Here is a 25,020-nt window from a genome sequence, read left to right as displayed (position 1 = left end):
TGCATCATGGGAGTCGAACAACTTCGTACCAATCGATAATTATTCGAGATGTAGTCGATAATTAATCGTGACTGGTTCTTGATTGCAAACATGGCAAGGGTTTGTCGTTCGACAATGTCTTGTTTTTATCGTCTTTTTAGAAGTTCTTTTAGGTCTCCTCTTAAGATTACGTATCAGATGGTTAGAGAACAACATGTAAAGTCTTCTGTACAGACAGGAGTACAGTATGCAGATAAGGTATGTTTTCAAATCTTGGTTTCACGTTCGATGAAGTGTTCGTGGGGTCACGTAAGCGTGCAATTACTAAGTTATTTGAGCTATTTTCAAGAATCAATAAAGCAACGACAGAGGCCTAAGACTTATCTTCGTTAGCTAATTACGATACCCTTGGTCCGCATTTATTAATCTGTTAGTTTTTATTTTGTAGATAAAGCATTGCAGTTCGTTCAAATGAATTTACTAGTATATTGCATGTGTTCAGCTAGCATAGTACTATACATTTGATGGACGTTTTTAATGTAAACATGGAAGGTCATTGATCGGAATTAATTTTCCCGCACAGGGACAAACTTTAGTTTTAATTTTTGAGGCCCTTTTCATGTGTCTGTAACCGGTAGCATCGTGGTGTATACAGGTTAACCAAGTGCGTCATAGGTTTGCTTCCCTGCTAGCAGAGACTATTTTCTTTTTGTTTTGGTGGAGTGAGAAAAATAGGCATCGGCAGAGTCTCCCTCCTCCCCACCCAAAAGAAGGGAGAGAAAGAGGAGAGACTCTGTTAGCAGGGAATAGGTTTGCAAACACACGAGTGGGACTTAGAAAGTTTTCAAGGATTTTGGTTCTCCTTGTGTTAGAAAAAAATTCAATGGCAGTCAAGATTTGAACCCAGCACCCAACCCAGATATTACGATGCCAATCCCAACCCTAACCCTAAACCTACACATGAAAAGCATGAAAATACTAATATGAATTTTTGTTTTGCAGGATTTGCAGAAAACAAAACACAAGTACTTTAAAGATGAAGAGGTTAAAGATTTTTCTGAGTTCCTGACAGACTCGTTTGGAAGACAGCATAGCTATCTTAGGATATCTTTATCAGAACGATGTAATCTTAGATGTAAGTGCATATATTTTACAAGGGAGGGTCCATGACCTAATTTATACTATTTGGGCCACCTTGAATTGACCAGCTTTAAGCTGCCTAAGATGTACAGCATGTGTCTAAGATATACAACTTTACAGTAGGTACAGAACCCACATGAACATAGAAGGGATTGTGATGAGTGTTGGATGCCTGGACCTTAAGCCCTGCTACAGATAACAACAACAAGATCTGTTATAACTATAGCCTGCAAAACAGCCCTCAGGAGGAGGGGGGGTGTGGGGTTCCCCTTCCCCAAGCAACCCCCACATCAGAGAACTGCTACCCCCCAACCAGACTGCACCGGTGAGCCCTTACACAGGCTATGTCATAACAGCCCCTCCCCACAAAAAAACTTAAGAGTCTGCTGGTGTTACTTTAATCGAATCAGTGTTCAATGCCTGTATTTCACTTTTATATAAAAAACTTAAAGGATCAGCCTTTTTTGTATGCATGATAATGATGTATGCAAGATCACCAATAAAAACATTTTTACAAAAATTGTTTTTCTGATTCAATATAAAGGCCAGTATTGTATGCCTGAAGAAGGAATCCAGCTCAGTCCCAAGGATGAGTTACTTTCATCTGAAGAAATCATAAGACTAGCAAAACTATTTGTACAAGAAGGTGTGACAAAGATACGATTGACGGGGGGTGAACCCCTTGTTAGAAAAGATATCGTGGAACTCTGTGGTAAGATGAATTTATTTCTTATTTATGTTTGCTAAACTTTTTTTTTTAATAATGTAAGGATCAAGATATGTGTAACAGCCACGCAGACAGCAGTCATATATGACCAGCCAAATTAAAGTAGTTTTAGCCCAGCCATACTTTATTTTTGCCTAATTATTACTATATTACTGGTCAAAATGACTGGCAAGGCATATAGTTGTGACTCAGGACAAGTTCCAATTCTGGCTGGACATTGTCCAATGTCTGCATGCATGGCCATTATCTTAAGCCCCATAATGAATGGTCAACATAAATAATTTGTTCATGCATTTTATTTTTGATCCAAGAATCAAGAGACCAATGGCTGCTCCATGGCCAGACAAGATGACAATTAAGTTACATTGGACTGATTATCATGTGAACATTGAAGTTGACTGAACAATGGAATTATTAATTGCCAATTTTAATTAGGCATTTTTGATTGACCTGCTGTTATCATTATTAGCCCTAAGCTGGCCAAACAATTTTTAACGTTTTATTTGTAGAGAAACTTTTTCTCCCACATGTACCCCCTTCCCTACATGAACACAAACAAACACATATGCATCTAGGCACAGTTATGTTACCACAGGCTGTATTCATTATGATAAACCATAATTTACTGGTAATCCATGATAATTCTTATAATATATTACAGCTGTTCTTAGATATTTTTACTGGTTGATTTGCAGGGGAGCTTGGTAAGATTGAAGGCCTAGAAACATTAGCAATGACCACAAATGGCATTACTCTCAGCAGAAAGCTTCCACATTTGAAAAAAGCTGGTGTTAATCTGCTTAATGTCAGTCTAGATACTTTGGTACCACAAAAATTTGAATTTATCACAAGAAGAAAAGGTAAGTCAGTGTACTACAGTGTACCATTAGAAACTACCCTTGATTCATATCCCTCCCAAATTCTAGTGACTATCTCCTGAGTTGAATAAGTGGCCGAGGCTTAATTTGTAAACTCTGCCTATCCCTTTAGCTCATTTCTGGGTCACCCAACAAGCTACTCTTTAGAATTTCCTTACAAAATAAAAAAATTAGACTCACTTCTCAACTCTTGGGTCTGAGGTTTGGTATTCCTGGACTCAGATTCTCATGTGAGAAAAGTTTGATACAGTAGGTATCTCCCACTCTCTTTTTCTCTCTTGTTTTAAAGCTTTTTCTCCTAGTTCTCTGCTTTCCCTTCCTCTGCAAAAACTAACAAGGAAAACCCTAAGTATCTCTGCGTAGCAAGCTACAAAGTGGTCATTCAGCATTCAGTAATCAGAGATTAAAATTTAATTTAATTTAATTTAAATATTAATAGTATGTAAAATTTGGTTTTTGTGATTCGTTTTATTCTTCCCATGTTTGATTTAAAAGTCTAAATAGCTTGGCTATGCATCCAATCCTGTCCATCTCATCGAGGTGACCCTGATTATTATTATTTGATGTTAATTTAGGATGGCATAAGGTTATGGAGGCTATAGATAGTGCTCTTGATCTTGGTTATGAACCTCTGAAGGTAATATTAAAAATAATTTGAAACTAGCTGTTCTCAGGAGCGAATACAGGAATTTTAGCAAGGGGGTGACTATTACAAAAGTTTTACCAGGAATTCAAGGGAAAGGGGGGTGACTGTTACTAACGATATACTGAGAAATTGGAGCAAAATAGGTGTGACTAGTCACCCCTTTTACCACCCCTGGTTCCTCCCCTTGTTCCTCCCCTTGTTCCTCCCCTGTACGAAGAGAAGACAATGTGGTCCCAATCTTTGTTGCTCCAAGATGTGCTGTTAGTAGTACCCCACCCAACAATGAGGGGGGAGTATTACTGTTACTATGGAAACTATGTTTTTTTAATGGGGGGAGGACTGGGACTTCAGAGTGGAGAGTCAAACCTTTTTGTTTTTATAAAAGCTTTTCCTCATTCACTTGGGGATCAGTCATTCTTTAAGTCGGGGGGGGGGGGGGGGGGGGGGGGAGGGGGGGTTGAGGATAAAATGTTTTTGATTTTACAGACCCCAACCTAGTAGGATTCATGTTTTTTGGTTCTCCCCTTCAATCCTTTAAAAAATCCTCCCAATTCTCCTTTTGACCTTTCAAGGCCCCCATGTTCCCCCCATTTTCTCCTCCCCCTCCCCCCTCCAACTTAAATGATGACTGTTCCCTTAATGAGAGGGTAATGAATTTATTACTGAGTGAAAGGGAGAGGGCTACAGCCATGCTACAATCATTTTAAAAATGGTTACTGCGAATCCCCCCAGCCCCCCCTCCCCCATGACAAAACGTACCTTCCCTAAGGACCACTAGTTGGATGTCACACCAATGTTAAAAGCTATGTAGCTGTATCTGTAACAAGTGCTACCATTTGACCACCCATTCATTCCAACAGGTCAATTGTGTTGTGATGAAAGGCCTCAATGAAGATGAAATATGTGACTTTGTTGCTCTTACAGAAAATAAGGTAACGTCTCCATCAATATCATCTTTCACAACTTTGCAAACAGGTATTTTTAAGTAATATATGCAGTATGAGTGGCCGTGTTGTATCAGATATACAACCACGAGGCATAGCCGAGTGATTGTATATCTGATACAACACGGACACGAATACTGTATATGACTTATCAAACGTCTAGGTTAGTTCGTTCGTGTTTCACTAAAATTTTCAAAATTAAAGTGAATTTGGCCAAGAAAATCCAACTTAAAGTTTATGCAAATGAACACAGTTTAGTATCAGATTTACAACACTCTTCACGGTCGTGATTTCTGTTGTGTTTTCCTCATGAATTATTCATGAGTTGGATAATTAGGTTTAGAAAATAACAACATGAAGTAATTTATGGAACCTCTTAGGAACTTTTAAAGAAATCAGTGAGCTCTTTCTTTGCCTTCAGTTGTTAGATTAGATAACATAATAAAAGTCATTTTAGGCAAAACGTTTATGCCATACTTTCTATAAACTTCATTTTCATTGTTTTTTAGGCTGTTGATGTCAGGTTTATCGAGTATATGCCTTTTGATGGTAAGTAGGTCATCCATTTGTTTCTGTACAGTATGTATGTATTAACTTAAAGGTATTGATTTGAACCCAGGTAACAAGTGGAATGTTAACAAGTTTGTGTCATACAAGGACATGTTGAACTTGATCAAAGAAAGATGGCCTATTGTTGAGAGACTTCAAGACCACCCAAATGATACTTCTAAGGTAAGCTGGGGGAAGCTATCAAACCATTAATAGCACAGTCCAAGTGAGTGACACAGCCCAATCATTTTTTCAAGAATAGCATTTCAAAATTCTCATGTCTGCATATATATATGAACTTGTCTGAAGGCATAGAAGCCTTTTATAAATATCTTGAATTTAAAGCTTTCCTGAATTTACTTAACTGACCACGAAGTAATGTCTCCAAGATTGAACTCGATAAGATATACAGTAATCACATGAATATGAACACATGAAGTCCAAACTTGACTCGGAACCATTGTTTTGTGGTCACTCAAGCGAATTCGGGAAAGGTGTATTCATCAATGAGTGTGTTTATTCGAGTATTTATAATTTTTTGCTGCTCAGCTTAGCGTGAGAAAAATATTATTATTGTTTTCTGCTTATCCTTGCTTTCAGGACTTGCTATGAGTTGTCCATATTATGAATAAACTAGAATGTTTCCAGAACTGTTGCAGTAAAAACGTCACTATTCTTTACTTTCATTATTCCTTACTCTGTTTTCCCAGGCATATAAAGTCGCAGGATTTCGAGGTCAACTTGGTTTTATCACTTCAATGAGTGAAAATTTCTGTGGAAGCTGCAATCGCTTAAGAATAACAGCCGATGGAAATTTAAAGGTTAACAAGCGAGAAAAATCAATTAGATCTCTTTACATTGGGTGTAATGTTTTCCCATTTCAGGTCACGTGTCATTCTCTTGAGAATAAGATTCTTCGTTCGAGTCTTATCCATATTTTTAATGCGCAACCATTAAACAAAGAAATTATACTCTAGGAAAAGACACATAGTCTGAAATGGGAAAATATTAGGCACTTACGCGAAAAATCACTATTGATATTAAAGGTTTAAGGTGAAAGCAAATCAAAAGAAATTGTCCTTGTTTTACAAGGCTAGCTCCTCTAATAGCCAGTGGCAAAAAACCTGTGGTTCCATGAGCGAGTTGAAATTTAGAAGTTGATTTTTTTTGGAGGAAGCAAAACCGGAGAACCTGAAAAAAACCTCAAAGCACAGGAGAGAACAACAAACAACTCTACTCATGTGATGAGAACAGATAACTAGCTAAAAACTAGTGTGAGCTGCTTCAGTGTTTCTAATGAAACAGTAATGATAAAAGGGTAAATTTTGCACCGTGAAGATGAAAAAACTTACTGACGTTTCGGACGCTAGTCCTTCGTTGGAGTAAAATATGTGATGGTGCGTCTGGGGACCAAAGCCATGAACACATCGTTGAGAGGCAGCGCATTAGCAGCACACACACACCGCGCTTGTTATAAGAAAGGAAGAAAAGGTGCAAAATCTGTATTGCATAAAGGTGGAGTCATTTTAGCCTGCGAGCCCACCAAACCCCACACCCAGAGAGCCTGTAGAGTCATTTAAATGGTTTAACAAATGCACAATCCCTAGTCATTCGTTAGTCCATTTCAATGCGTGAAATACGCCAGTAAAAGTAAACTAAATTAAGCCTTTTAAAGCTTGAAATACTAAAATATTAAAATGCTTGTGTAAAATTTTTTTTCTCGATTCCTTGTCAGGTGTGTTTGTTCGGTAATTCAGAAGTGTCTCTTCGTGATGCGTTACGTTCAGGTACGAGTACAGATGAGTTGTTGCAGATTATCGGTGCTGCGGTTGGACGCAAGAAAAAGCAACATGCTGGTATGTTTGGACCTCTTTTTCAAAGGGGAGATCTTATTTAGTAACGTACTATTAGCTCTGCGGCCATGATGTTCGTAATGACGGGGGGGGGGGGGGGGGGGGGCACTAAAGCATGGCCAGTTCCAGTTTGCCCTAAAGGCCTCATTACACGGAGTAATTTTCTCTGCAACTTGTCTCGCATCAACGTTGTGACAAAAGTTGCATAAGTGTTTACGCGGTGCAACGGGGACGCAAGCAATTGCTGCAAATTGTCTGGCAACATTTTTTTCAAGTTACGCTGTAGGTTACACGCTGCAATGCTCCATGCAACTTGTGTCGCAACGCCGTTGCAAGACAAGTTGCAGAGAAAATTGCTCCGTGTAATCGCGCCTTAAAGAAAGTAGTTATTTCTGAAGAGGGAGGAAACCGGAAATCTGGAGTAATTCCCTCGAAGCACAGGAGAGAACCAAACCTAACCCAACCCTTGACCACAGCTGTGAGCGGAAGTGCGTTTATAGCTCTCGCCACCCATGATCTAGTAAAGGAATTAAGGGGTTTTGCTGTCCAACTTTCTCTTTTAACATGCAGTATCCTTTTCGTTGAAATAAAAAAAATCGAAGACAATCTTAGTTATGGTATCAGGAAGTAATAAGGGAACAGAATGTTCTCTGTAGCGTTTAAAAATCTGCCATTCTTCACACTACGCCCTTCACTCTGCTCCAGTATATATATTCTAATAACCAGGTGTGTCATTGTTTGTGCTTGTCAGGTATGTTGAACATCGCTAAACAGAAGAATCGTCCCATGATCCTCATTGGTGGGTGACTATCATGTATGTACTTCAACATGCTTTCTTTGGTAAATCAGAAGTTTTCAGTAATAATTTTTATCCAAATCCCTCCCTTCAAACTCTTTCTATTACACTGATGCCTCTATTAAGCGGTCCCTTCGGGAAATTGCGGTATTCGCTGTATAGCGGTTTTGCACCTTGTTAGATGGCAGAAACAATACAATCATTTGTTCTGCCATCTAACTACAAGCAGTCTTAGGCCTAGGGCAAACGTCGAACTTTCCATCCACCGAACTCATTAAAAACAATGAATATCAGGTGATAATGAGGCGGCATTCTTTGATATAATTAAGTTCGGTGCATGGAAAGTTCGACGTTTGCCCTAGGCCTAAGCTGTGTTATGGGCTTGGGCGCACGTGATGGTGCAATTTTACAGTAAATACAGAGGTACCACGTGGATACCTTTGGGACCTTTTCACGGTGTATAATTTACCTTTTTATCATTACTGGACCTTGTTTGGATGGTGTCCGCTGAATAGAGGTTTGTTTTATATAAAAAAGGAGATATAATTTCCAATGTCGATCTGAGAAACCAATATGGAGACGAGGTTTGCTGTTCTTTTAGTTTTCAATTCACTGTTATTACTATTTCAGTAGGGAATCAATTCACCATGCCATGGAAGACATTTGGTTACTCCTACAAGCCTCAAACACCTTCAAGTCTTCAAATACTTCATACTCGAGCTTACTCGAGTGATTCTCAAGATGAATCGAAAACCACCAACACGACAGGTAGTGAGAAAGAAGCACCAGCTCTCAGCCACATCGGCCCGGATGGCGCTGCTAGTATGGTCGAAGTCAAAGACAAGCCAGAGACTAAAAGAGTTGCTATAGCAACAGGCGTGGTTTATCTTGGAGAACAGGCATTCAAACTGGTTAAAGAGAATCAAATCAAGAAAGGCGATGTACTCTCCACAGCTCAGTTAGCAGGCATCATGGCTTCAAAGACAACGTCTACTCTCATCCCTCTCTGTCATAACATCCCCATCACCCGTACTGATGTTCGCTTGACGTTGAACGCAGAGACACAAGCTGTTGAGATACAGGGAAGCGTGAGCACGGTTGGGAGGACTGGGGTAGAAATGGAGGCCCTGACGGCTGTTAGTGTAGCTGCTCTTACCGTGTACGACATGTGCAAGGCTGTATCACGTGACATTGTTATAAGTGACGTCAGACTTGTCCATAAAAGGGGCGGCAAAAGCGGGACTTTTACAAAAGTGAAATAGTAAATCCATTTTTATAAATAGTCCCCTTCACATTTCCCTTAGTGCGCCATCTTGAAAAATAGCATTGCATGTTCATCGAAGCGAGAACGGCGGTGACCTTGCAATGATAGAAACCTTTTTATAGACATATCTAACAACTATTCACATGTCTCTATCATTGGAAGATAACCGCCATTTTTGTTTTAATACGCAAGCACGGCACGGTTACCTTTAAAGATGGCGCATGGAACTGTGAAGGGGACTATCGTACGAACCCATTTGTATATATCATTACAATAGACTTCTCAGGCGCAATGTTTTCCCATTTCACACAACGTTTCATACCCTTGAGTATTATTTCTTTGTTTAGCGGTTGGACATGAGAAGACACATGAATATGGATACAACTCATACAACGAATCTTATTCTCTAGGGAATGACACGTAGATGAAATGGGAAAACTCCCCAGATGAGCTTTTCAGTTCTTGGAGAGAATGATGGAAAAATATAGTCAAATAAAAGGAAAAAAAGGGAAAATATTATGCGTAAGGTAAAGAGGTACTACAAATCGACTACCCTTGGAGAAATGGCTGCTACAAGTACTCGATTGCTGTTTAATAAATGTATAAATTAGTGCAAAGTATTTGAAACTTTGACAACTGATCAAAAAATAGAGGGTGGTCGGTTAATAGAGGTTATGTCATGTATTGGAATGTATTTTTATACCCACAATACGGAATATATATAATCCATTTATAAATATTAATAATTCGATAGCAATACAAATCTACTTGATAGTGAGCAATATTGAATTAAAAGGGATATTAACATCACGTGAACACTAACTCTTAGTGTGTTTTTCCTCCCTCCTCTCAAACCAACCCTAACTAATTCAAACTGTTTAGAGCTATGCTCCGGGGTCATACATGGACTGTATAGTGGCTGCCAGAGGTGCCTTCACATGCTTTCAGTTCGACCCCGTTGATGTACTTTGCGGTGGTGATTAGCAGGCTGAATACTCTGGCAGCTTTCTCTGAATTGGGCCTGTTTTTGCTCAAACGCACTACCACTACATTCAATATTCTATGTACACAACACTCAACTTACATGTTGATATTTATGGAGGGAGGAACCCGGAGAAAACCCTCGTAGCATAGGAGAGAACAACACATCAAAGGAACTCAATTCACATGTGACGACCGCAGGGATCGAACCAGCTACCCCACCCGTTGGACTCGCAACGGTGAAAGACGGCGCATTAGCAGCAAAGTATCACACGCCACCCACATGAAGGCACCCTTACCCCAATCAATCAATTTGTCATCTAGTAGCATTGATTGTTAGCTTATACTCGGGAATCCTATAGCAGATACTTCGAAGGGCTTCTTGGGCAATCCTTTAAGACCCCTGGGTACTTTTGCGTGCGCACATCTTTATTCTCTGGCACAGGAGAATAGTGGACGGAGAAACGAAACTCCATTTTTAGGATGGGCTTCCCAAGTTACAGACAATGCAGTGATGTGGTACGTATATGGAGAATTGTGACAGAAAGAAACTTACGACCGGAGAAGCACTGGAGAGTGAGCAGAGACTGTACCAATACACGTTTATTAGTAAAACCGTAAATACTATTACCTTGATTTCATCAGTATATTTGCTCATTAACATTGTCATTCTAATTCATAGAGCAGTTTTCAGTTTTCGACTGTGAAAAGCTCGCGGCACGAACATGGTCATGACACGGACAGACCAATCATATTGCGCGACAATTTACTCTCGGCTTCCAATGAAATGCCCGAAACACGGCATGAACAAGGCGTGAACACGGTCACGGCCGCTGACAGACTAATCATATTGCGCGAGAAAAAAATCAGCCAATCGAAATTCTAGAAAACGCGGTCGAGGCAAGGGAAGCATACGGCACTGAGCTTTTCGCTCGGCGTACGAAAAACGCTCTGATGTTACGGTTCTTATTCAATATTAAAAGCGACAATTCTAGTCTACAAAAATTATTAAACTGTGGTTTTTGTTAAACAAATGCAAACGCAAGGAGTGGAAATATTTGTGTGCGTGTGTGCTAGATTTTGCTTCTTCTTTAATGCTCTCAATGCGTGAACCCGTGAACCCTTAGAAAGAGCAAACGCAAACGCAACACCAAAAATATTTTTTGGTGTAAACAAGTACTACTGCTTGGCATTTGCGTTCACGAGTGAATATTACTTGCGTTTGCATTTGCACTACTCGCGGGAACCAGGCATTCACTTTTTGTCCGTCTCTTTTGAAGAGCTTTTCGATTTTTGCTCCTCATCATCAAATCTAGGGTGCACTTAGCATGGATCTCGTGTGCGACGTCTGTGCGACGTCTGCGCAATGAAATAGAGTGACTTTATTTGGTCCGTGAAACAAAGTTGTGATATTTAGTGACTAACAGTCAAAGTACAACAAAAGAAAATAATGGAATTTGTGCAGAGACCATCACGTGCTGGCGCCCATAATACAGCTTGGGCTTCCTGTGGTTAGATGGCAGAACAATAAAATCTCTTTGCTCTCGGGAATTGAATTCTTTCTCATGTAAGACAATTGTATTGTTTCTGCCATCTAACATGGCTGCAGTCACGTGGTGGTGCAAAACCTCTATTAATAGGACGTTTGCATGATGGCGTCATTTGACTCCCACTACCAAGATGCTTCGCGAATTTTCGTTTATATTTAAATTTGTATTTCCTCATGAGAATAGTATGACAATTGGTGCTAATTAACTGAACAAGAGAAAGTGTGCAAGGGAGCCTGGTAGTAGAGGTCAATGATGCCATCAGACAAACGTCGTATTCACGGGCGAAGGAATTTGAAAATCTCTCTATCCGTGAAGCAGTAGAGTACTTACTATGTAATTAAAACCACAAATCGTATTAAAAACCACTGATAAACAATAAACATTTCACTTTAGCAACGCGCAATATACACCAAGACGATTATTATACAATCATACTTCAGCTGATCATATTGAAGTCAAAAAGATTTTTTCGGCATTATTCCAAAAACTATTGAATAAATTAACTATATGTTTTTCTCTTTTCTAATGAAAGACTCGATCGAACCCAGCTTGATTATTTAATCATTATGCAGCACTATGCGAAATCTACTGAGCCGCTGGTTACGCACATTTTGGTACGTGTGCGCACATACTATTTTTTTTTCTAGGAAGATATGAGATATTTTGGTCAAATCCATCCTACAGTAATATGGAGTACTTAAAAGTACTTTACTATTACTAATCGCTTCATTCAAATTGGAAATTTCAGACCACATGTCCTTACCTTGGCAATAATCTATATCACTTCGAGTGCAACCGGTAAACAAAGAAATGATATTCAAGAGAGTGACATGTGGTCTGAAATGGGAAAAGCTATATACACCCGTGTATTATTTACTTGTAAAGCGGTGTTTACTGCTGGAAGGATTACATTGCATCGACCTGAGGACCTCGTTACATTTATGTAGACCTTTCTCGAATTCGTAAAAATCTGCTGTGGGTATTACGTTTACACCACAGCAATGGTACGGCAAGGCAAGGCATGTCATTACTACACGTCAAATTATACAAATTCTATTCTATTTTGAGCAGTTCCACCAGTCCCTGTGAGAAAATCTGTTGAAACCACCTACTGTAGCTTGTGAGTGACGTCTGCCATCAATAGTTACTGTCCCTGAGGGTAAGGGAATTCACTTTCTAGAAGATCTTTTGCTGATGGACGTCGAGAACTTTTTCTATAATTTAATAACGAGAACAATCCCTTTTAAGTTGTTTTTGATCTGAGAATGTGAATGTGTTAAAGTGCCTATGACACCTAAATCAATATTTTCAGCATTGATTCTACATGAAGTGAATAGTTGAATGGTAAAATATTTTTAATTGGTTCGAGTGATTCATCTTGGAGATATCAATAGGAGGCATTATTAAATATACAATACTTTTCTAGGGGAGCAATAATCCTGTATAAAACATTGTCTCACTCAGGGGTTATAGAAAGGTTATTGCAAATTTGGTTTCTCATAGTAATCAATATTTCAATTTACAAATGATGACAAATAAACCCAAATTCCTATAATGACATAACACTCATTAGCAGATTGGAAGTATAAACCTTGATATCTTCAAGGTGCATCACTCAAACCATATGATTTTTTTATCATTCAAATATTCACTTTATTTAGAATCAATACTGAAAATATTAAGTTAGGTGGCATAAGCACTTTAAGTTTGGGTTAAAACAGTTCGCTCGCTTGACCTGTTTCTTGGGGCACATTTATCCCTTCTCATGAGAATAAATGGACAAAAGACGTGGCTGTCATGTTGGTTGACATGAATAAAGACATCAATACCGAAACATCTTTCAAAGTCAGCCAAAATGGCGACTATGACGTCACATGAACTCAAATCCTTTAAAAAACTCAAAAACTTTTGCTACGCCACTTCTTATCACACGTAATGTGCAGTTTACTTTCCGGCCCCGACTTTGATCAGCCCAGAGGTTGTTTCAGGGTTTGATCTGTGATTTAGTCGTGCCCTGACTTAGATCAGCCCAGAGGTTGTTTCAGGGTCGATCTGTGAGTTAGCCATGCCCTGACTTAGATCAGCCCAAAGGTTGTTTCGGGGTTCAATCTGTGAGTAAGCTTTGCCCTGACTTTGATCATCCCAGAGGTTGTTTCAGGGTTTGATCTGTGATATATCAGCTCAGAGCTCGTTTCATTGTCGATCTGTGAGTTATACGTGCCCTGAATTTGATCAGCCCAGCATTTGCTTCAGTTTTTTATCTACGAGTTAGCCATGCCATGACTTTGATCAGTCCAGAGGTTATTTCAGGGTTCAATATATTAGTCAGCCGTGCCCTGACATTGATCATCCCAGGGTTGTACCAATACTTACTGAAAACAACGATCCAAGAACTCCTTCGCCATGCTGCTAAATTCTTCTGGTACTTCCACACAGCATGTACTGATCTTGTACATGACTTGAACCAAAACTACATTTGGTCGTCGATATGGAGGATCTCCTGTCAACATTTCGACAATCACACAGCCAAGACTCCTGGAAAATCATTACATACATTTGTATACTTCTAGGTACCTCTATTAAGCCAACACCTTCGGGACCGTGTATCTAGCTGTCCGTTAAATGAAGGGTGTCCACTGAATAGAGCATACCTCTATTAAGCCAATACACCTATATATATATACACCTTCAGGACTGTGTATCTAGCTGTCCGTTAAATGAAGGGTGTCCACTGAATAGAGCATACCTCTACTAAGCCAACACCTTCAGGACCGTGTATCTAGCTGTCTGTTAAATGAAGGGTGTCCGCTGAATAGAGCATACCTCTATTAAGCCAACACCTTCAAGACTGTGTATCTAGCTGTCCGTTACGTGAAGGGTGTCCGCTGAATAGTTTGCTTTACAGTAAATATGGAAAAATATTGGTTATGTGAAGGTAAGGTTTGGATAGAGCTTTTATAGATTTCAGAGTGTAGGATGTAGGGCAGTTCAAAGGATCTCACAAAAGGATAAATACAGAGAGTATAGGGTGAGGTGGCTACACTAACCCTCCTTAGGGTCATCACACAACACTTCCCTCCCCAGAGGGACGTCTGAGAGGGTAAGGGTGGGGTAGAGTTTTTATAGGTTTCAGAGAGTGTAGGATGCAAGGTAGGTTAAATGATCTCGCAGAAGGATAAATTACAGAGAGTATAGGGTGAGGTAGCTATGCTAACCCTCCTTAGGGTCATCACACAACACTTCTCTCCCCAGAGGGATTTCTGAGAGGGTAAGGGTGGGGTAGAGTTTTTATAGGAGTTTCTATTGCAGAGAACTAGAGAAAAACCCATAGGTAAAGCAGTAACCTACCATATATCTGTATTATATGAATACGGCTCAGAGCACAACAGTTCTGGACTTGTCCAAAACACTGAGGCAAACACGCCATACTGATTGGACATGCAGTTTCCTGTACTCGTCGCAATGCCCTATAATAATAATAATAAACTCTTTATTTAAAGAGGGTAGCACGGAATAGTTACAAAATATTAAACTGGTGGCCCTCTATCTATAAAACTAATATAAATAAAACATACAATAAATATAAAAACTAATATATATACATGCACTTAAGGCAAAACATGACTATGATTAAGAAAAACAAAATAAATCTCAGCTAAGGACTCTATCTGTATGCTTTTAGAGAAACAAGTATACATGATTCAAACAGATCGGTGATTAGAGCAGATTTTTAGAACTGTGAACCTGAGAAAAACTCACATTACAAAAAAATAATAATAGTAAAATAATAATGGGATTAATAATGGAATTTCCACAGAGTAGCTCTTCTTTAGAGGTTCATTTTGGCGGAGGGAGGAAAACCGGAGATCCCAGAGAAAAACCCTCGAAGCACAGGAGAGAACCAACAAGCAACTCTACTCACATACGACACTGAGCCTGGCAGGACTCAACAAAAATTTGATTGTTTCTGAAAGGTTTCTAATCCATACTTACTTCCATGTACAATGAAATGCCAAAATCACAAAGTTTGACACATTCTAGTGTTTCATTCAGTAGAATATTACGTCCTGTAATACAAACAAAATGTCTGATAATGTGCTAATAAAACTGCATGTCATAACATTTATCTCAAAATTTATCTTCATTCACCTCGATGATCATACCACATGTTAAACTACATTTTATGACCCCATGCACATTCTTATGGTGATTTTACTTGAGTGTAAAAAATAGCCAGGTCTTAGCAGAATAAACAGTAGTGGAGACTAACTGCACTGTTTTCTTTTGTTATCTACTTTGACTGTTATTCACCCTTATCAGTACAACTTTGTTTAAAGGGCCAAGTATAATCACTTCAAGAAAATCGTAAGAGATTGTTATCGATAAATGTAGAAATGAGGCTATTATTGGGTCTTAGCTGATATTATGAACAAAAGACCTCTCATCAAGGTCTACAGGGGATTACAAGGGAGGAAAACCTGGCAGCACTCCAGAAAAAAGACATGATAAATGTATCATTTGCATATTTTTTACTCAGGTTCTTATCAAGAATGTATAATTGGAATAACAATAACAATGACGATGATGATTGTGTCATTTTTGATGATGACAATGATGGTGGTGGTGGTGGTGTTGATGGTTGTGTCTATGGTTGGGGTGATGGTGATGATAATGGTGATAATGGAGATGGTGATGATGATGATGGAATGATGATGGAGATAGTGATGATGGAGATGGTGATGATGGAGATGGTGATGATGGAGATGGTGATGATGGAGATGGTGATGATGGAGATGGTGATGATGGAGATGGTGATGATGGAGATGGTGATGATGGAGATGGTGATGATGGAGATGGTAATGATGGAGATGGTGATGATGGAGATGGTGATGATGGAGATGGTGATGATGGAGATTGTGATGATGGAGATGGTGATGATGGAGATGGTGATGATAATGGTGATGATGGTGATGTTGATGGTGATGATGTAGATGGTGATGATGGAGATGGTGATGGTAATGATGAAGATATTGTTTTAATGGTGTCATTTTTGATGATGATGGTGGTGGTGATGATGGTGAATGATGATGGTGATGATGGTGATGGCGACACTGTATTTATTTAGTCAGAGATATTTTAACAAATAATTCAAATACCTTTGATATCTCTATGAATAACATTATTCTCATGCAGATATTCCAGTCCTTTCAAAAGCTGCCAGGTGTATTTCCTCACAATCTCTTGCTCAAAATGTTTTACTTCTTTAAGTTTTTTTTCAATCGAACCCTAAAGAGGTGATGATGATACATCTAAAATTATCAATTTCTTTGAACAACTGTTATAACATGAAGGTGTGTTTTTCGGGGGGGAGGGGCAAGGGCATATCCACGGAGTGGCAAAGGGGACGCCGTAGCCTCCCCCTTCAGCCATACATAGTTTCATTCCCATTTGGGAATAAACCTAATTTTAGCTTCATTGTTTGTTGTGCACATTTCCAACCATGTGATGCCACTCTTGGGAGTTGATTGTTTGGTGTGTAAATATTTTGAGGTGTTCATCATAAAAGAACAATTCTCAAGGTAACGTCATGTGATCTGAAATCGTACAAAGCTAAAATGGTCTATTTGCAAACAAACTTCGGAATAGAAGCCGTAGATAGCAACTCACCCCAGACATATACTCCATGAATATATTCAGTGAATTATCATAAAGTTCTGTTTTAAAGTACTTTACAATATAAGGATTGTCGAGAACTTTTAGTACATTGATTTCTTTTTCAAGTGCTTCTGCTTTCTAAAAATAAGTCAAATAATAATTGGTTAGCAGTAAAGAAGGGGATTAAAACTTGTCAAAAAAACGTCAAAAAGAAACAAAAAAAACTTGTAGTAAGTATTTATGGTATGGCATGTAGCACAGTAAACATTCCAGTACTTCTTTAGTTTTGTCATCATTCACTCCCAGATCGACTTCCTTGACTGCAAAATATGTTCTAGATCCTCTATTCATTCCAAGGTAAACCTGGATGATGGAATAAACAAGGCTGTTAGGAACAATTATTCACCAATTAATAGTTACAGTGATAAAGAGTAAGAAGTAACATTTTTTTTGTCACAAATTTTTTTTTTTTTTTCTGGTTCTAAGCCCCCCACCTCCTTCCTGGTTATAAGCCTATCAAAAGATCCCTTGCAAAGCATAACACAAGGCTTATAACCTGCAGTGGATTTAATGGTATCATTCATCTAGTACTTTGAATACAGAAATCAACCAAACCTTAGAAAATACTCCTTTTCCAAGATCACAAATCTTATATTCATCTTTGCCTGATTTCTTGAGGTCATCTAGGTCTGTCACCTGAATAGGCCTCGCAACAGAGCTGACAGCATTTTGTGTTTCAGGATATTCTCTCTCTGTAGGTTGTCTGTTTTGCTGCCCCTGTCTGGCAGTGTCACCATGCTGTGCAATGGGATACCCTGCATCAGCTATGTCTGGTAGGTTATCTTCCAGATCCCGCATATTTGGGAACTGTCTTTGTCCAGGGACATTCACATTTGGTCCAAATTTTTCTGGAAATGAAATACAGGTATTAGCGGTACTGAGGTCGAGGAAAAATATTGGCTCTATACATCTAGCTGGTATTCATTTTTGACAAGTTGCTTTTTTCACCAGATATGTGGAATGGATAGAAGACTAATGCATAAAGAAAATTATTTCAAAAATAAATATAGGATAGTTGTGATAAGATAGCCCGGGGGGGGGGGGGGGGGGGGGGGGTACTCTTGTCCGTTTAGGGTAGGGATGTGCCACTGAGCCCACTGAACCCTGGCCCTGTTCCAGAGGAAAATCACTGAAATTCATACCCACACATATTCATAGGAGGGACATCAGCAATGTCAGCAACGCTCTCTATGGCTCTGATTTATATTTTACTTCACTATGTTATTCTACATCTACAATGGGCCCAAGTTCCTAGAAATGTTCTATTTGACGATCATCTTCCAGTTAGCCCGGAATATATCAACCTTACCGCTGGATATAATGTGTTTTTTCCACGAATTCCTGCTATCTTCACTCAGAGTCGTTCAGCCATCTTGACAACACTCTCAATACAATCCAATACGAAATTACTTCGGAAGTCCTTTTTAAGTCTTCTTCTTCTCTCGGGAGACGTCCATTTAAATCCTGGACCAACGGACAAGAACCCGTGTGGAATATGCTGCAAGCCCGTCAAATTAAATCAAAGAGGAGTCCAGTGTGATTCTTGTAATTTCTGGAACCATGCCGGCTGTATGCAAATGACTTCCCTCGAGTATAATTCTCTAGCTAACTCATCTTGTTTGTGGATCTGTCCTGTTTGTGACGAACACAATTATTCTGCTTCTTTGCCTGGAAATTCTGTTTTTGCAGATGAAACCTCTTCAAATTATTTTGAACCGCTTTCTTCTTTCGGAGAAACATTTCCAGCTCGCAGTACTTCTACTCCGATAAACAAGCCAGTGTTGAATAATAATAAGCCAACTAAGAAATCAACTGTGAAGTCCAAGGCTAGTCCAAAGCTCCATTGCTTACTCCTAAATTGTCGAAGTGTTCGTAACAAGCGACCAGCTTTAGAACATGTCATCGCTGACCACAAACCAGATATTATTTTGGGGACAGAATCGTGGCTTACAGCTGTAGTCAAGAAATATCCAACGGTGAAATATTTCCATCCAATTATAATATATTCAGAAAAGATCGACCATCAGATATACGTGGAGGGGGTGATTTTCAGGCAATTAAGACCAACCTATTGGCATCCCATAAGCAAGACCTTGATTCTGATTGTGAGTGCATTTGGACGCAGTGTCAATTTGCTGGTCGTCAATCTCTACTATTTGGAACTTATTATAATCCCGATGGAGGCATCTCTAGTCTGGAGAAACTTGAAGAGTCCTTGTCAAAGATTGGCCGCAAAATTGACAGCCACGATGTAATCCTAGCAGGTGATTTTAATATACCAAACATTAACTGGTCTGGTCAAAACTCAGGACTTGATCCTCCAACAAACAAGCTCATTGATCTTCAGAGTGATTTTGGCTTCCAAAAAATGGTTCATGAACCCACTAGACGCCAGGATAACACAGCGAATATTTCAGATCTGGTATTCACAAACAATACCTCGCTGATAAAAGATCTTAAAGTGGTACCTGGCATAAGCGATCATGAGATGGTTACATTTGATGTGATGTTAAAGTGTAAAAGGAAAAAGATCCCAAAACGTAAAGTCTTCTTACAAAAGAAAGCCAACATCGACAAGATGAAGGATGATATCTTGGAATTTTCACATTACTACAAATCTAACCTATCGTCAAAATCAGTTGACGAAAAATGGTCGGAGTTTGAAAAAGCAATCAAGACTACAATGGAGGCGAATGTTCCCTGTAAAACCACATCTTCTCGTTTTAATTTACCTTGGTTCAATAGAAAGCTTCGCAGGATGTGCAAAAAGAAACAACGTATCTATAATAAGGCAAAGAAATCGAAGAATAAGAAACACTGGGATAGTTATAATCTAATGAAGAAAAATCTCCGTCAGGAAATGACTAAAGCACGGAAAGATTATGTATCAGAATATCTGACAGAAAATATTCAAGAAAACCCCAAGTCATTTTGGAGTTACATAAAGAAAACAAAGAGCAATAATCAGATTGGAATCCCTGATCTGAAGATTAATGGTAGATTATCAAGTGATCCCATTATCAAAGCAAACGCACTCAATGAACAGTTTTGTTCAGTTTTTACTGAAGAAAACAAAACTACGTTACCTTCAATTCACCCGTCTGCTGGTCAAGATGTGATATCTCCCATTACGGTAGATTGTAGAGGAGTTGAGATACAACTGCTACAGCTCAAATGTGACAAGTCACCTGGTCCAGATAATATACCGCCATGGATTTTAAAGACTCTGGCATCAGAAATTGCACCCATTCTTACTGATCTCTTCCAGTCCTCACTGGATCAGTCTGCATTACCATTAAAATGGAAAACAGCGAATGTAAGTGGAGTCCACAAAAAGGGAAAGAAAGATGAGTGTCAAAACTATCGACCTATATCCTTGACATGTATCGTTTGTAAAGTACTGGAACACATTGTCCATAGCCACATGATGAAATTTTTTGAAAAGAACAATATACTTGTGGACAATCAGCATGGGTTTCGTAAGAAAAGATCAACTGAGACACAGCTACTTACCACCACCCAAGATCTTGCTGATGCAATTAATAAGGGGAAAACAACTCATCTGGCCATCTTGGATTTTTCTAAAGCATTCGATAAAGTACCACATGAAAGGTTGCTTATGAAATTGCATTACTATGGTGTTGTTGGCCCCCTTAATTCCTGGATAAGAGATTTTCTAACTAATAGAACCCAAGTTGTAGTGTGTGAAGGTGTTTCTTCATCACCCAAGCAAGTAAAATCAGGTGTGCCTCAGGGAACCATTTTAGGTCCGCTATTGTTTTTATTGTACGTAAATGACATTGTTAAACATCTCAGATGCCAAGTTAGACTATATGCAGATGACTGTCTTATTTATATTCCTCTATCAAGTAATGACGACATGGATGATTTGCAGTCTGATCTTTTCCACCTTGAAGTATGGCAAAATATGTGGCAGATGGAGTTTAACCCAGATAAATGCTTCATTATGAGCATATCCTTACAAAAATCTCCACCTCACAAAGAATATGTTTTCTGTGGATCAGTTCTGAAGTATGTTGATGTGCATCCTTACTTGGGAGTCACATTAGACAACAAGTTACGATGGAACTACCACATTCAAGAAATTACATCCAAAGCTACGCTAGTGCTGAACTTAATTAAGAGAAATTTTTGGTTTTGTAATCGAGATGTCAAGTGTACCCTGTATAGGTCTCTGGTTCGACCAAAGTTGGAGTATGGATGTACCGTATGGGATCCTCATTATAAATGTGACATCGACAAATTGGAACGCGTACAAAGACGTGCAGCAAGATTCTGTGTTGGAGACTATAGATACACTTCAAGTGTCACCTCAATGATGCACCATCTACGATGGGAACCTTTGTGTGTCCAGCGTGTGTGTCTGGCGTAAGGAGGCAAGATTAACAACTATGTTCAAGATAACATATGACATTATTGAAACTGATAAATCTAGGCTAACACTTGCAAAAGAAACTACAACTAGAGGTTCGCATAAATTCAAGTACCAAAGTATTAAGACAAATAAGGACGTACATAAATTTTCTTACTTTCCAAGAACTATTGCTGAATGGAACAGTTTACCTGCTGATATTGTGGAGGCTAATTCACTCCAGACTTTTAAAGTGAAACTATCAGAATTCATTAGAAATTAGATGATTTATTATTATTATTATTTTATTTATTTATTTATTTATTTTTTTAAATAAATTTTATATTTATATTTTATATCTATATGGAGTGGCCTGGATTGGGGGATGGGACATGTTTCTCTGTTGCTCCGGATTTCGGGCATGCGCACTAACACAGACCATAAAGTCTGTCTGCGCGGGCGTGGGACTCGGGGTGGTGGGGGGCATGTCTCGTCTATGATCTAGGCTATTCTATATACTCTATATTTTATATTTTATTATTTATTATTTATCTATTTATTTAATTTTCCCATAGTTAGCGTGATAACTTAATGTATAGTTCCTGCTGACAATAAAATGTAGATGTCTTCCAGAGCAAGATCTCTGAAAACCATACCCAGTTCCTGTATTGTGAAAATAGATACCCTGTTCCAGAGAGGAGAGAGCGTGATTTCATATACCCTGTCCAAGAGCGAGTGCGATTTTATATACCCTGCTCCAGAGTAAAATCGCTGAAAACCATACCCTGTTTGGCAGCACGTACCTGTATAGTGAAGACAGGGGAGTACCCCCTCCCCCCTCCCCGGAAAATATGGGTACTATTGATCACTATTACTTTCCTCCTTGGTTGGGTGTCTTTCATGGGAAGCAGACCACAGTTGGAGTATTGGTGAGAGCGCTTGCCTCCTATGGTCAATGTGATATGGGTTTGATTCCTGGAATGGGCGTGGTATGTGAGTAGCTGTGAGAGCGCTCACCTCTCACCAATGTGACCCAGTTATGATTCCCAGAATCACCATCATATGAGTAGAGTTGCTTATTAGTTTTCTCCTGTGCTTTGAAGGTTTTTTAAAGGTTCTCTGGTTTTCTTCCCTTGGCAAAATTCAACCTCAAATTCCAATTGGATTTCAGTCAACGAACAGCTACTCTGTACAAATGCCAATGCGAAATCCAATTATTATTTGTTTGTAATTTTTGTCTATTAATATCTGTTGGCCAAACTGTAAAAAAATTAGATATTTTTTAATTAATTAGAAAAAAAAAATTTAAAATTATTTCAATTCTAACCTTCAATGATCTCCGCAAGATCTCTTCTCCCACACTTATCTAGTGCCCTCAAGAGAACAAGTACTGTAGGTGTCGCACTGGTTTCAGACCATTTCTTCAGCATTGCATATCCTTTTTCCTCTGTTTTTTTATATGTGTCATCAATATTACTTAAAGTGTGCTCTGGTACCTTGAGGTGCCGGCCTAAAAACTTCCAACTGGTGCTAGTTTTTTCAGCAATTTCCAAGATAATATCTGTTGAGACTCTTTGTTTGAAAGGCTCCAACTGATGCTGTCTTCTGGCTGTAGCTTCTTTTAAAAAGTAAGCATTAAAAAGAATTAGTATAGTTTTAGACTTGAATATAGTAGTTCTTCAGGTCTTCCGATTTCCCTCTCTCTCTCCAAAAATCAACAATTTTAAATTCTAAATCCATCTTGGAATCAGAGGGTTGAATATATATGTTATCTACTGTAGATAACATTTTGTGGTTGATACATCTTCATAACCCTCTTTAAAATAATGGATGTTGATTCACTTTCAAAATTACAATACTTACGAGTATGTGGTCGTTCTTCATACAGTGGTCTTTCTAAAAATATAAAAATAAAACAATCCAAATTGTTGGTTTAATAACTATAGAAAAATCAGTAAAAATCAAGGAAGAATCTGTTCTCTTATTCAGGGTATTAAATCAAAAAGTAAGGTTACAATAAAAACCTGGGAGTAAAAATCCACATTTCTTAGAGTTAGCCTCAACAGGTTCTTGTTTAAATGGTAGTTAACACAATTTTAGGCTATCTAGGTTCTTAAATAGGTTCTCATTTCTGTGTAAAAACAAATAAATGTACTCATGTACTCACACTGTAGATTACTGTACATTATATTTCACATGCTGACTTATTGCTGTACAGTTTTTTTTTCATAGAGTGATTTTCATATGATCGTGAAAGAATAGGCAAACTAATAGTTAGTAGTAGACTCTAAACCAATGATTTTCTTTTGTTCTTTATCAACTATTACAAACTAAATGGTCTATTTTCTTTCACGGTCATGTGAAAATCATTCTAATGCAATACAATTAATATCAACCTTCCTTCACTTTACATTTTTATTACATTAATTGATTTATCTGCACGGCAATGGCAAGCCCCTATTTTTCCAAACAGGATTCTTACCTAGCTCTGCATCACTAAATGATGATTTTTGAAATAAGAACCTGTTTTTCATTTTCTAGGCTAAATAGGTTCTTGTTTAAAGGGGGTATAAATGACAAATTTGAGGCTAACAGGTTCTTATGTGCGGGTTTTTACTGTATACTTTACGGTTGAATCAGCTAGAATACAGAATACTTTCCCCTAACCCCTCCCCTTCAAACATGACTGGGTGATTTACTATATGTCTGGGGGAGCAGGGAAGGGTGAGCTCCTAACTGTCCAAGAGCAAAAGTAAAAACTGCCGAAGACAGAAAAGAGAGAGAGCCTTGTTACTCTTCTCATATTCTCTGTCTGCAATATGGCAATGCTAAGGGTGAATTTCCAGCAAAAGTTTTAATGGTGTCAGGTGATTGAGGATTCTATGTAAATGACTGATGCATATTTAGACTGCATTCTTTCCAGTGTCTGTCCAATATCTGTAGTGTCAAAATGTGTTAGCTCACAAGTATTACAGTCAAAACGGCTTACTCCCCTAGGTTCCATTAATGGTTTCATCATTCGAATATTTAGACTTATTATTCTTTTTATTTTTCGAGTTTGGTTAATTGTACAATTCTATGAGAGTTATGACAAATTATAATTCAAATTGCTAATTACATTCGCAGAAATAAGTTTATGTCAAAATACCATACTGATAAATAGCTGACTATTCACTATTAAGAGTAAACCTTACCTGGGATCCCAAGGAGTTTATTTCTTAAGTCATTCCTGCCGATTTTGACGAGGATAACTGCCAGAAATTCTCGGTCACTCTCACTTAGTTTGCCCATCTTCTCCAATTCCAAGAATAATTCGTGTGGTCGAGAAATAAACTCTGCTCTTCCGGCAGGAATAAATGTACTGCAAGCAAACTTAAGGTGCTCTAAATCATCTTTTCGTAGATGCTGGGCAATATCGAGGAGTAATACACGGAATTCGTTCATTTTGGCAAGGAAATGCAGCGGGATTCCAGATGAATTGAAGCTAGAAAGAGTTTTCTAGTTCATACCTTCTTGTCCTGTCCAAGGGTATTCCCTCTCGCAACACTCCACCAGGGGACTATGGGAATGACGTCATTACACAGGAAACCCATCGCACAAAATTGCCATCTCTTTATCTTTCTGTC

The 25,020-nt window shown here is 38.6% G+C and overlaps 2 protein-coding genes across 6 annotated transcripts; one reads left to right on the top strand and one right to left on the bottom strand.

Annotated features, from left to right (window-relative positions):
* The first annotated feature begins 80 nt into the window (after positions 1-80).
* Positions 81-9,586, top strand: LOC116302503 (molybdenum cofactor biosynthesis protein 1). Of its 5 annotated transcripts, none has more exons than XM_031711820.2 (12): positions 81-237; positions 982-1,114; positions 1,664-1,831; positions 2,542-2,706; positions 3,300-3,361; positions 4,231-4,302; positions 4,824-4,863; positions 4,934-5,046; positions 5,574-5,684; positions 6,599-6,719; positions 7,468-7,515; positions 8,146-9,586. In XM_031711820.2, the coding sequence occupies exons 1-12, from the start codon at positions 91-93 to the stop codon at positions 8,772-8,774; spliced, it is 1,809 nt and encodes a 602-aa protein (XP_031567680.1). In that variant the 5' UTR covers positions 81-90; the 3' UTR covers positions 8,775-9,586. The 5 variants fall into 5 exon arrangements, with proteins under 5 accessions (XP_031567680.1, XP_031567672.1, XP_031567689.1 ...); XM_031711812.2 differs by having other exon boundaries at positions 8,143-9,586; XM_031711829.2 differs by having other exon boundaries at positions 7,468-7,530; positions 8,143-8,283.
* Positions 9,587-10,342: 756 nt separating this feature from the next.
* LOC116302417 (mitogen-activated protein kinase kinase kinase 3) lies at positions 10,343-24,940 on the bottom strand. Its single transcript, XM_031711712.2, has 11 exons — positions 24,589-24,940; positions 23,258-23,290; positions 22,722-23,012; positions 17,578-17,870; positions 17,239-17,325; positions 16,975-17,100; positions 16,464-16,593; positions 15,301-15,374; positions 14,656-14,774; positions 13,681-13,842; positions 10,343-12,521 (listed from the first exon to the last, which is right to left on the bottom strand). Exons 1-11 carry the CDS (start codon positions 24,836-24,838, stop codon positions 12,452-12,454), a joined length of 1,635 nt encoding a protein of 544 aa, XP_031567572.1. The 5' UTR covers positions 24,839-24,940; the 3' UTR covers positions 10,343-12,451.
* Between the last annotated feature and the right edge of the window lie 80 nt (positions 24,941-25,020).

This window comes from Actinia tenebrosa, unplaced genomic scaffold (genome assembly GCF_029948245.1).
Source record: "Actinia tenebrosa isolate PJP-AT-01 unplaced genomic scaffold, QUT_ActTen_1.0 PGA_scaffold4__44_contigs__length_22323623, whole genome shotgun sequence".
NCBI classification, from domain to species: Eukaryota; Metazoa; Cnidaria; class Anthozoa; order Actiniaria; family Actiniidae; genus Actinia; species Actinia tenebrosa.
The sequence above is the reverse complement of the archived record's forward strand: the minus strand, read 5'-3'. Positions and strand labels throughout refer to the sequence as shown.

Bases quoted from the DNA above. Each gene is read 5' to 3' on its own strand.
- LOC116302503 (XM_031711812.2), top strand. From the start codon at position 91: ATGGCAAGGGTTTGTCGTTCGACAATGTCTTGTTTTTATCGTCTTTTT. The intron at 6,720-7,467 runs GTATGTTTGGAC...TGTGCTTGTCAG, and splicing joins CAAGAAAAAGCAACATGCTG to GTATGTTGAACATCGCTAAA. The intron at 7,516-8,142 runs GTGGGTGACTAT...TTACTATTTCAG, and splicing joins TCGTCCCATGATCCTCATTG to TAGGGAATCAATTCACCATG.
- LOC116302417 (XM_031711712.2), bottom strand. From the start codon at position 24,838: ATGAACGAATTCCGTGTATTACTCCTCGATATTGCCCAGCATCTACGA. The intron at 17,871-22,721 runs GTTAGAATTGAA...TTTCATTTCCAG, and splicing joins TCTTGCGGAGATCATTGAAG to AAAAATTTGGACCAAATGTG. The intron at 13,843-14,655 runs GTAGGTTACTGC...ATGATTTTCCAG, and splicing joins TCATATAATACAGATATATG to GAGTCTTGGCTGTGTGATTG.